Source organism: Eubalaena glacialis, chromosome 14, assembly GCF_028564815.1.
Source record: "Eubalaena glacialis isolate mEubGla1 chromosome 14, mEubGla1.1.hap2.+ XY, whole genome shotgun sequence".
NCBI lineage: Eukaryota > Metazoa > Chordata > Mammalia > Artiodactyla > Balaenidae > Eubalaena > Eubalaena glacialis.
Window position 1 is genome coordinate 47,409,384 of NC_083729.1, and position 13,635 is coordinate 47,423,018.

The 13,635-nt window shown below is 33.7% G+C and overlaps 1 protein-coding gene across 1 annotated transcript in view; it reads right to left on the bottom strand.

The window, feature by feature from the left end:
* The window catches only part of CCDC88A (coiled-coil domain containing 88A), a 122,887-nt gene that overhangs the window by 78,657 nt on the left and 30,595 nt on the right, over window positions 1–13,635 (bottom strand). Inside the window, exons 4-5 of the mRNA XM_061168685.1 lie at window positions 3,827–3,896; window positions 1,825–1,883 (exon numbers count right to left, since the gene is read on the bottom strand). Of these exons, the coding sequence (XP_061024668.1) occupies window positions 1,825–1,883; window positions 3,827–3,896 (129 nt within the window). The remainder of the gene's footprint in view (window positions 1–1,824; window positions 1,884–3,826; window positions 3,897–13,635) is intronic.

Genomic DNA, 13,635 nt, shown 5'->3' on the forward strand with positions numbered 1-13,635 from the left:
AAGGAACCTCCATGCTGTTCTCCATAGCGGCTATATCAATTTACATTCCCAGCAACAGTGCAAGAGGGTTCCCTTTCTCCACACCCTCTCCAGCATTTATTGTTTGTAGATTTTTTGATGATGGCCATTCTGACTGGTGTGAGGTGATAACTCATTGCAGTTTTGATTTGCATCTCTCTAATGATTATTGTACATCATAATATTTTATTTCTACTTCTATAAAATTTAATTTAATTAAGCACATTTCTATCAGTGCAGAAAGTTCCTCATCCTATAAAAACAAAATTATTAGGATGATATAGAAATTAAATTTAATTTAAAATTAAATTAAAATTAATTTTAAATTAAATTTAAAATTAAATTATGAGAAATGTACAGTTCCCAGCTATGACTAGGAAGTCAGAGTTTTAGGGGGATGTGATAAAAACTACCAGGTTTAAAAACAAGAATTTTTTTGGTCTAGTAAGTAATATTTGACAGGCATAGTGAGAACAATTAAGAATGACTTTCAGATAGTACATTTGTGGCATATATAAAATAACTAACTTTTTAGGTATGGTAACCCCAATTTTTAAATTTTATGCTTCCAAAAGTGACTTATGTATAGTTTGAGCCAATGAACATATATAAGATGGCAGGGTTATAATAAGTATGACTCACTGAAGGGTCCCCCAATTCAACTGCCATACCTTTGTCTGCCTTCAGTTTAAACACATACACTTCCCTTTTCTAAGTCCTAGAGCCACTGTTTATTTATACTACCTTTAAAAGCTCACCCTGTAACACAGCCTCAACACAAATCAATGAGAATTCTTCCTTTACCTTAAAATACCCACAATTTGTACTAAATCTCACCTCTTTTCAAACTCTGAAAGTTTTAAGAATTCTGAAAATGTTTTATAAATAGGTTAGGTTTTCTTAAAGAATATCGAATGAAGTTGATAGGTTCTTGAAGGCTAGACACGAGAAAGAGTACCAAGACGGAAAAAAGATAGAATGAGAAGATTCAAACTTTGAAGTTGAATAATCAGAGTATCAGTGTTGTCCAATACAAGTACTCACTAGCTAACTGTGGCTACTGAGTATTGAAATATAGCTAGTGCAACTGAGAAATTGAAACTGTAATTTTATTCAATTGTAACTAATTTAAACTTAAATAGCAACGCGTGGCTAGTGGCTATTCTACTGACAGCCCAGCTCTAGAGCATAAAAAGAATCTGGTGTTAAAAACAGAACTATAAACAGTTTTACTTACAACAATAAAGACTCTTGTGAAGACTAAATAATCATCAGCAAATTTTTTTCCACTTAAAATTAAGCTCTCTTTTATCTTTATATACAGTTTTTAAAGTGTTATGGGCACTAAAGTTACTTCTAATTCTATTACAGTAATTGATTCCTAAGCCAGCAGATTATCGTGATTTCATAATTTCTGCCTCCTTTTGATCATCAATCCTCTTCCCTTCTGTAACACACACACATGCATGCATAAATCATAAGAATGTTCTGGGAGAGGTTTTTAAGGGTACCTCTAGGGAAACTTGAAAAGCTGGGGCCTTTAAAAGCCTCGAATAAAAGAAAAGAATAATTAAATGTTTTAAATGATTATGACTATCTGATAATATAACTAAAGTTTGAAATAAAGTAACAGAATGAGTGTTTTTCTTCAAAAACCTTCTCCTTAGAAGGTTATACAGTTATTTAAAAATTTCTAACATGGACTTTGAACACCAATGGCCCATCCTTAAGTCTTTCAGAAACTAGAGCCTGAAAAATTTATAAAAAGTTATTAAAATAAAAATATGAAGAATTATTTTAACTTACCTGAACTGCACAACCCAGTAAAAGTAAAAGCAACTTTTTAACTTCTTCTGTGCCTTGTTCTGAAATAAAAACAATTACTAAGTACAACATTTTACTTTAGTTCAACTCTCTTATAGCGGTAGAATTACTTCTAGAGGTGATATTCACAACAACTTGACCAAGGGATTAACTTTATAAGTACAGTGGAGAATTCAGAAAAGCAGCTCCGTGTGTGCACAATGTGGTAAGAGCAATTTTGAAGGGCTGCAGTACAGATAAAACATCTTTCAAAGCTCTGTGTGATAAAGGATGCTAACTCTAAATCCACTACTTCTCCATAAGTCATTATACTACACCAGCATACCAAATTAGGAATCACTACTGTAGAGACATGCCACAGCCAGCCAAAATGGTTAGGCCTGTTGGTGTTTTCTTTCTAAAACACAGACCTTATATGATTCATCTACCTATAAAATTTAAATGGCTTTCCCCTGTGTAGATTCATGAGAATCAAAACCTTAAATATCAGTTACAGTGAGGCTGGTAAAATAAATGTATATAACAAGCTGGATAAAGTTAATGGTCTGTAACAGAACTGGACAGTACATTCACTGTCCAACATTCAATTCAAATTTTCTTAAAACATTCAGCTGACAAAAAAAAAAGTCACTTCTCTGGCCAGAATTTCACCATCAGGCCAATCTGTCTTCTTCTCAAACATTTCCTCCTACCCTCCGTGAAACAACCTACTTTCTTAGCCACACTAATCACGCTTCCCCAAATATACATACATACATACATACACACACCACTGCCTTAACTTGTTACTCCCTCTGCCTGTCTTTCTTCCCTACCCTTCGTCCCTCTAATGAACTACTTACTAATCTAATCTCAATCCTAGGCACAGCTCTAACATCTCTGCGTAGTCTTCCCTGACCCAACCACCAATGGTCTCCAACCCTCACTAATCTACCAACTTTAAGAATAATCAATGGCTCCATATTTTATAAGCCTTAACATTTTTACATCTCTCTATTTTGCACTAATTATTACATGATTTCCCAGTAATCTGTGTATCTCTCACCACAACACAAGACCCTCCAGAGCATAAACCATTTTCTTTATATTCCTGGTCCCTCTAACTTGGTAAGTAATTACTAAATGCATGTGGAATTGAAAACAATTCCATTCTACATACAAAATGTTTTTTACATTTTTTATTTGTATATTCAAATATTCCAGAATATCTCGAAAGAGTATCTAAACTCCTAATTCACCCCCATCTAATTGGTAGTTTGCTCAATGAAAACAGCTGCTTGGATTGTTTTTATTTTGGTTTTATTTTTGTTTGTTTTGACTGAGGGTGAGACTGGGAATTGGAGAAGATATACTTGATTTGGGTTACATGTAGCCTGTAAGAATAAGTCCTTTGTTGAAACTTAGGTAGCTGCTAATTTCCCCAACTGTTCAAAAATTAAAACCCTGAACATGTTGCAATTAAAATCTGGTAAAGGGCAGAAACTTTGAAGAAAATAATTTAAATTATCTTAGAAACTGCTTCTCATCTTTTTTCCACTCAAAAGTAGTTTAATATAAATTACAACATATCAATCAGTAAAACCTCAGATTCAAACAACTTTGGCAATGGTAGATAGTAACTTTAAAACCTAGAAATTATTTCAAAATCACTTCTTTTCTAAGGTTATGTTCTCTTAAGCTTATAACTGCTGTACTTATCTTCTATACTTGTTTATAAGACACTAAAAATCATCACAGAAAAGTATCAACTTGGTAGAGTCAACAAAACACTGGACTTAATGTAAAATGTATGTCTGATCCCATCTACGACTTACAAATATTCTGTTTATTTTCTCTATATAAAATGGAATATCACCTCCAACTTTCCCTATAGACTCACAAAAAACCTAGTGAGTTAATGGAAATTAGCAAGATCTTGGTAAGCATCATAATATTACACAAAGATAAGACTTTATTATCACATTATGCTAATTTTAATACTTACCAGAAAAGGGATTTTTGCCAATGATTAAGACATTTGGCAATGACATCATGATCAACTGCTGCAAAGTCTCCTATAAAAAGATACCCAAAGGTTGTTATATGGGTAATGCTGACAGGATAATTACTCAACAAGCTATAACTTATGATTCGTGCACATCTCTGTAGGCATACTATACCTACAGAGGTATACTGCAATTAAAAAGCTTAAAAAATGTGAAAAAAAGATGTCTAAAAAGTCTTAAATCTTTTGTAGCTATAAGTTAATGAATTAAATAACTAAAATTATAATTATCAGATAGGCTTAAGTTAATAACATATCAAATGTCCATCAAATAAGTGTCCAAGTTGAACTGGTCTAATACCTATTATTTGGAAATCTGAATTTTAGGTATTAGATAATTAAACAACCTTCCTCAATAAAAAGATCAAGTACTTGTATTCTTTTTGGGTTTTTTTTTGTGAGAGAACTAAAAAATCAACTGATAGTAAAATTAAGAAAGCTAGTTAATTAAAAATCCTGTCTTATGAGTATTTCATGAAAGTGAGCTCTTCCTCAGTGACTCATTATTTCTCTCCTATCTACAATTCATGTTTTACTTCCTTTAACTTCTGTCAAATTTTTTGTGACAAGAATACATACAAATTCTGATGGTACAGGATGATTCAGAAAATTGAATGCCTCCAAATTACTCATTTTGGTTATACACCAAGTACGCATCTTCTGTTTATACTACCTCTTCTTTGAGGAAATGAGAGAACACACCATGTCTATCACATGCTACAAAGGGTCTGGGATGAATTAGACTACAGGATTGATGAGTTTAATGTGATAATACTGAATCTTTGCAAGATTATGAAATAACTGTGAGTGTCTTTACAACTTGGCTTTCACTACACATTCAGACATAACTAGTTGCTGAGGAATAATTTTTTGTAAGTATTCAATTCTTTCTGAATCATTCTTTACTTAACACCATGATGAGGAAGCAAGTAACCATGAAAAGTTAACCTGTATTACTTTTTTAAAGATGTGTGATTCTAGATCCACAAAAGCGGTTTCCCATAGCCAGAGTGTGACATGACACCAGAGGCTAGGTAGAATTGGTATTTTATCTGTAATTTGTTGCAGATATGTATTAGAAAGTTTCAAAAAATTTCTTCAGTATTATATTTACTAGTCTTAAAAAAACTAACACCAAAAATATGCACACATTTAAAGAAAACTATATATTCAGTATGTGCATCACATTAGTAAATACAGTTAAAAATAGTAAGTGTCAAAAAATTGCGAAAATCACTTATTCCAAGGATTGATACTGAGTTTGGGTATTTAATAAATGAGTTTTCCAGTTAAAAGCAAGTTATGCCAAGATAAAATATTCTATAGCCAAGTATGTAACAGCTAAATGGACTTAAAGAAATAAATTTCAAATTAATTGTAATTTTTAGTTTCCTTACCCTAAAGCAAAATTTTCAGGACTATATTTGTACATATTTAAAAGAAAGCATAAATAAGAGAGATGCATTAAAAAAAGAAATCATTGTTTTGTTTATATCCTTTTTAGTGGAGATAATCTAAGTCAAGGCAATTTATTTTATTGATGTACCATGTAACATTCTATGTTGGCAGAGTTATAAGGAAATTGTCCAAGTGGGTACTAATCTTTAATATGGTTCACCACCTCTTTCTTACATCCTCTTCCTCAGGTGGCTCCCCACTTCCTGCCTATTCTGACACCTCATTATCTAATGCTAACTGAGTCTCTCCACAAAGATAAAAGCAATCTCATATATTCTTTCATCATATGGTACCATCAATGACCTCCTGTGTTAATACAGTTTGCTTAACCTTTACACTATCAAGTTCGATTATATTTGGATGAAGCAAATTAAAACGTACCTCTGTGTATCTAAAGATGTACTCTTGTATGGTGGAATCTGAATGCCTAGTATAGAGTACTATGGTAGAGTCAAGTCAGAAAACTTAGGCTTAAATTTCAGCTCCTTGACTTACTATGTGTGTGACTTTTGCTGAGAAGGGTAAGAAGTGAAACAAAAGTGTAAAGTTTTTTTAAATGGTGGTTATTATTTTTAAACAAATTTATTTTATTTATTTATTTATTTATTTTTGGCTGCGTTGGGTCTTCGTTGCTACGCGTGGGCTTTCTATAGTTGCAGCGAGCGGGGGCTACTCTTCATTGCAGTGCGCGGGCTTCTCATCGCGGAGGCTTCTCTTGCGGAGCATGGGCTCTAGGCGCGCCAGCTTCAGTAGTTGTGGCATGCGGACTCAGCAGTTGTGGCTCGCGGGCTTTAGAGCACAGGCTCAGTCGTTGTGGTGCACAGGCTTAGCTGCTCCGCAGCATGAGGGATCTTCCCAGACCAGGGCTCGAACCCGTGTCCCCTGCATTGGCAGGCAGATTCTTAACCACTGCGCCACCAGGGAAGCCCAAATGATGGTTATTAAATATTAGAGTTAATGAAGAAAAAATCTACCTTTTACTTTATTTCCAAGTACTGATTTTGTTATGTCTGAAAGTGCTAATATTAGGTAAGGCAGCTAAAAATTATACAAATTTAAAAAACCCAAATTATTCTAAAACCTCTATTTGGTTCTATGGGTTCTTCAGAGAATTCTAGTTACATTTTTGTAAAAATTCCTATTTCCCAATTCCAACCTTACAAGTAACATTAAAAAATACACAAGACATAAAAGAAATCAGAGGTTAGAAAAACTGATTGTTATTGTTAAAGCTCTACTGTATCATCCTGAGACTTCCCAGACTTCACCTAGCTCTAAAGATGTTCATTATTAAGGTGCTAAGAAATGGAAAAACAATACATAAATTAGTCCAAGATAAATACTACTTTGTTAAGGAGGAGCAACAATTAATTTGTTGTTAATTAATGGGTTAAGAATGATAACATATGTAAATGAATAAATGAAGAGATTTCAATTTGTTAGTAAAGTGATAAGAAACCTATTTAAGAATGTATAGAAAAAGAAAGAATTTTAGCAATACAACTGAAAGTGGAGAAAGTTTTGAGAAAATCAGGACAGCCACTCATTCAACAAATATTTATCGCATATTTATTATCTGTCAGACATTGTACTAGATACTGGAAATAAAGCAATGAAGAAACAAAAATCCTTGCTCCCATGGAATTTACATTTTCATAGGGGTAGAAAGAAAATAAGTAAATGTTTTTGGTGATAAGGGCTAATAATAAAAAGAAACCAGGGAACAAGAAGGAATATTGGTGGAGGTGGAGATAAGGAGAAGGATGCAATTTTTGAAAGATATGCAAATATTCAAATATAGAGAATTTGAGAATTTTCAAGACCATTAAAGCAAAGCTTCACTGAATCAGTAGAAAATCTATCTTGGTATGAAGACAGTCCAGAAAGATTTGCAGAACATCAATAATTAATAAAAATAAAGACAGACCAAGAAAGAACTGGCAGAGATTATCTTAATAGGAAAATAATAGTAGAAGTGCTTTGAAAGATACAAGTCATTTCATTCCTATTATTTTTAATTGGCTTTGTATAACTTTTCTATAAAAATGGTATATTAACTATTTTTTTAGTTTTAGTTTAGAAACTTTTAAAACTGATATACAACTTTCTGTGAATTGAAATTCATGTTGCTAAAGCACTGTAAGAAAGACTATTTCAAGTTTGTGCCAGACAGACACTAGAGACTATTCAAAGACAACTTAAACCAGGTTTCTCCTTCTTCCTACAAGTTATCCATAACACTTCCTTCACAGTAAGAACTTAAACAATACTTCTGGCCAAGGTCTGGGCTCATTTCCCTTTCTTGAATCACACTGAACAAAATACTAAAACTAAAACTATACATTTCTAAGGTACTAAATATGGGCTTCAAAGATTTCTAGAATATACTGGAATGACAGTCTCTCCTTTGAGACTCTAAATCTGTTTTAAAAACTCAAACGTAATTACATTTATAATACTATTTGTATTCAGCCTTTTATCTGTGTTACTAGTGAAAAGAATTAAGACTATTTTATTATATTTTAGTAGGATGTAGAAAAAAATTCAATGAATGATGTTAAAAGGAAAGAAAATCTGACCAAAGTATCAAAAATACTCCAAATGTTGCTTATTATAACAGATGTTAAAGAAAAACCTTAAAAAGTACCTGCTTTCTCTGGCAACTAAATTAATGGTACTAGACCTAATTTTTACTTTTACTATTAGTGACATCAAACATGCAAAAACTTCCTAATAAATTTCTTAATTGTAAAGTGTTCTTGTCTTTTGGGCCTCAAATGATTCAGTTCATTATTTTAATGGTGGCTGAAGAACCATCTTGCTTCTTTCAGTATTTATTTAAACTGCAGCTTGTGCAGTCATACCAAACAACAGCTGCTGACAGAATCCTAAAAATGGACTAAGATTTCTACTTGTAAACTGTGTCTCTGATAATCAAATTGACCTTCTCGCCTTCATTCACAGGAATAAAAATAACTTTAAAAAAAAATCAAAGTGCCAAGGTAATTTTCCATAACAGCTATAATTTACTTATTTTCTGACTTGAAAAATTTTAAATATTTATTTGCAAGACAAAAAGAGATGCTTGCTATGTATCAAGCAATTATTTGAAAAGGTCTGAATTGCCACTTAAACGTAATGAAGTGTATGTTCAACAATCTTTCTGATAATTTAAAGTTACCAGTTACTTCTCTCAAGACCTCTCACATTCACTGTCCTTATTTATCACAATCAAAATTATTTGATTTAGTTATTTACTTGTCTATTATCCCTCTACTAGAGAACAGGGCCACGGCCTGTCCTGTTCATCACTATAGCCTCAATGCCTTGGCTTTCAATGAAAGGCAGCAGAACAGAAGGGCAATCTGAATATTGTAATTTTTACTGAGCTTTTACATATTCTACATCATTAAAATAAAAAAGGGAAGAATACTAACACTTAAATTAACTTATCATTACTGAAAAGATCCACTGAAATAATTCCCCCCACTAACAATCATCTCAGGGTATTCTGTCAATTTTCTTCCTCCCTAAGAATCATTTTTGCAAGATGATCTTGATGCTTAACAACACATTAAAAGAAAAACAAACCTGGAGACATCATACATTTGTGAATTTTAACCTACCCAAACTCACTCCTTCTGCGAGTCAGAACAATCAAAATGTACAAACTATTTTACCTCAAATACTTTTTCTGAGGGGTGTATAAGATACAACAAAATACTTTTGATTGTTTTAGAAAGATTTTCAGGGAAATTTTTGGTTTTCCCAACAGTCTGGTAATTTAACAGATGACAATAACCGCACTGATTTGGCCTTTAATTTGAAATCTGTCATATATTAAACTGGGTCATGTCTATCTTGGTTTTAACACATGAAAATAAAAAATCATTTTAGTAAGTCAATTAATCATGTAAATAAGATGGATGACCTATTTGAAGATACCTTAGAAGTGCCTTAGAAAGATTTTATGGAAGACTATGAAGCATGAAAGGGAGGGGGTAGAGAGGGTTTGGTAAACTGGTTCAGTGGTATAAGCAGAATTTCAACACTCAGTAATATTTTATGTTTTAAGTATCTGAAACTACGTTGACAAAATGTTAAGATACTCAATCACTTCTAGTTCTAAGTTACAATAGTTCACTGATATTCAAACTTACAATGAAAAGAAAAGGGTGTAAGTGGTCATCCTGCAAATGTTAATGAAATATTTACAGGTGTGTCTAAAAAAATGGTGACAGTCAAGACAAATCAAATCATTAATAATAATATCATCTTGGCACTATTAACATTTGGGCTTCTCAATTTTAGCACAACTAACATTTTGGGCTGGATAATTTTTTTTTAACATTGATACAATACAGTTTAATATATAATCCACATTCATATTTCCACATTTGCCACCAAAATATTCTTTATAGCTTTTGGGGGGAGAGATTCAGAATCCAACCAAAGATACATTGTCTCCACTTGTCACACCTCTTTAGTCTCCCTTCATCTAGAACAGCTCCTTTGCCCTTTTTAAAAAATTGTTTTCAACGACATATACATTTTCTAGAAATCAGACTTATTGAGGTATAATGTACATGCAATAAAAATCACCAATTTTATGTGTACAATTTAATGAGTTTTGACAAATGTACACAGTTTTGAAACCACCATTTCAGTCATGATACCAACATTTTCATTATTTCAAAAAGCTTCCCTGTGCCCCTTTGCAATCAATTCCCTCAAGTATGTTTTTGACATTCCCTCTTTTTAGAAGCATTTTATTTTGTAGACTTTCGTGATACCACGGCTTGTCTAGTTTTCCTCCTGTATCTCCTTCTTGGTCAGCTTAGCCAGCTTCTCCTCCTCTGTGAGGACAGGAATCTTGTTTGTTATGTGTGCCACTTACGACCACATCCCCAGCACCTAAAACAGTGTCTGGCTCAGGAAATATTGCAAGACGTTCATCTCTATTAATTTATGTAATGCTCAGCTGCCAGCTAAGTATTATCTTCATTTTATAGATGAAGACATTAAAGCTCAAGGAAGTAATTTGTACCATTTATACAACTGCTACATAACAGAGAGCCAGGATTTAAATACACTGTATAAAATACATTTTGATTATTATATCGTTAATTAAATATTTCACATTATTAAATATTTCATACTATGTCATATTAAAGACAAATATGCAAATATTTTAAATATCTGGACTCCAGAATTTAAGATAGATTTTTATACCACTTTGTCCCTGTGACATAAAAGTTAAGCACATTTACTGAGAGAACTATAATTCAATGTGATATAATGTTTTGGATTTGACAGGCACATGTTTGTTTGGGCTGGATAATTCTTAATCATGAGGAAGTGTCCTGTGCATTGCAAGATGCTTAGCCACATTCCTGGCTTCTATCCACTAATGCCAGTAGTACTCCTAGGTACGACAACCAAAAATGTCTCCAGTCATTGCTAAATGTCCCCCAGATGATAAAATCACCCTCCACTGAGAACCTCTTATCTAAACTGTTGAACTGATGGATTTTACAATTCCCTCATCCCCAAATCTCTCTGTGACTATAACTTCATTAAATTAATATGATCAATACAAAGACAATTTCAATACCTAGCTTGGGCAGGAGGAAGACAAAGAACAAGAAAACAGTAGTTTAATAAAAAAGAATGAAACATTACTACATGCTACAACATGGATGAACCTTGAAATCATTATGCTAAATGAAAGAAGCCAGTAACAAAAGACCACATACTGTACAATTGCACTTTTATGAAATGTCTACAATAAGCAAGTCTATAGAGACAGAAAATAGATTAGCAGATGCCTAAGGCTGGGGTGGTGGTGGTGGTGATGATGGTGATGCGTGTGCATGCAGGGTTCGGGGAAATGGGGAGTGACTGCTAACAGATACAGGGTTTCTTTTTGGGGTGATAAAAATGTTCCAAAATTGGTTGTGTAGATGGTTGTATAACTCTGTATATACTAAAAACCACTGAATAGGACACTTTAAATGGGCTGTACAGTATGTGAATTATATCTGAATAAAGCTGTTAAAAAAAAAAAGCAATAGTAGACAACACAGAATTAGGTTGCACTGACAAATGATTTAAAATTCTGATGAAGAAATCCCCTTGCCTTTTATGTCTTCTTTCCCAAGGAGTCTCACAAAATTTTCAAGAAAAACTTGCATCTCCCTAAAGATAGTGTGAAACCAAAGATCTAACAACATTCTAATAAGGGCAAGATTGATGAAGATTGTCAAAGTGAGTCACTGCATCCCTTTATCTAGTCATTTGTTTAATGTATCTAGAAATACTGACACAAAATAAGAATAAAAGACAAAACAGATATAACATAGAACCTAACTCACTCAAATCAAAGAGAGGAAAATGAGAGAAGGAATACTGGAAAAAATTTTTTTTAAGTTTATAAAAAACCTAGCACAGACTTTTATTTCTGGCAATGAGGAATACTAAATATTAGAAAGAAAGGAAGGAAGGAGTTCAAAAATGCTGGATAGCTTTTTAAAAATCTTTTAAAATTTATTGACTAAGCTCAAAAGAAAATAAAAAGGTAACTGTCAAAAGATAAAATAAAATAAAAAACTGAACCCTGCAAATAAGACACAGAAGAAGCTGTTCTTCTTGGCCTTTGCTTGAGATTGAGGAGGGTTGTTTCCCTAAGAATCTGCGATAATGCAGTCCCAGTTAAAAAATACATATGTAGGGCTTCCCTGGTGGCGCAGTGGTTAAGAATCTGCCTGCCAATGCAGGGGACACAGGTTCGAGCCCTGGTCTGGGAAGATCCCACATGCCGCGGAGCGACTAAGCCCGTGAGCCACAACTACTGAGCCTGCGCGTCTGAAGCCTGTGCTCTGCAACGGGAGAGGCCACGACGGTGAGAGGCCCGCGCACCGCGATGAAGAGTGGCCCCCGCTCGCCGCAACTGGAGAAAGCCCTCGCACAGAAACGAAGACCCAACACAGCCAAAAATAAATATAAATAAATAAATATATTTTTAAAAAAATACATATGTAAACACATAAATACATAATTTCCAAACACACAAATGCAGAAAAAGAGATCCAGAAGTACATATATTCAGGTGCTAATAATGGTAATCTCCAGGCCCTGAAATTATGTTTGTATTTTCTCATTTTTTCTAGTTTTCTATATACAGTATACAAGTATGCTTCTACAATAATATAAAGCTGCTTAAAATAAATTAAATGAAAAGTTTTTCAGGCTTGGTCGCACAAAAGGAAACAAATCCTCTCTGAAGCAATGTGTCCTTGGCCCAGACCCAGAAGTATTTTCCCACAGATAAATTTCCCCCCACAAAATGAGCTCACAATTCACACACACACACACACACACACACTCTGCCACAACAGCTACCACCACGAGAAACAGCAAGCAGAAAACAAAGGGCAGATTCAGATCCCCATAGATCTGATTTCAGATTTTGTAATTATCCAACATAAAATAAAAAAATAGACATTTTTTGGGCTTCCCTGGTGCGCAGTGGTTGAGAATCTGCCTGCTAATGCAGGGGACACGGGTTCGAGCCCTGGTCTGGGAAGATCCCACATGCCGCGGAGCAACTAGGCCCGTGAGCCACAACTACTGAGCCTGCGCATCTGGAGCCTGTTCTCCGCAACAAGAGAGGCCACGATAGTGAGAGGCCCGTGCGCCGCGATGAAGAGTGGCCCCCGCTTGCCGCAACTAGAGAAAGCCCTCGCACAGAAACGAAGACCCAACACAGTCAAAAATAATTAATTAATTTAAAAAAATAATAAATCTCCGCCGAATAAAACATAACTCCCAATTAAAAAAAAAAAAATAGACATTTTTTAAATTTCTGAAGAAATAAAGGAAGGAAAAAATTTTAAAAGAATGATTAATAAACAAAATGAAAAAGCAGATGAAAAAGAACCAAACAGAACTTCTACAAATGAAAGCTATGATTACTGAGAGGCAAAACTTAATCAGTGGGCTAAACAGAAGATATGAGGGGCAAATTATCAAACTGGAGAGATAGTCTTGAAAAAAAATACTCAGGATGTAGCACAAGATTGTAAACTGTAATGTAAAAGAAAGTTTAATGGAGGATAGAGTAGGAAAGTCTAATATATACGTAATAAAAGTATCTGAGGAATATCAGATTAATAGAAAAGAGGCAATATTAGAAGAGGCAGTAGTAGCAGCCAGGAGAGAGAAAAAGACAGTTTAACCTAAGAACAAATATTTGACTGATAGCTGGTTTCTCCAAAACAAAAAGGACTCCA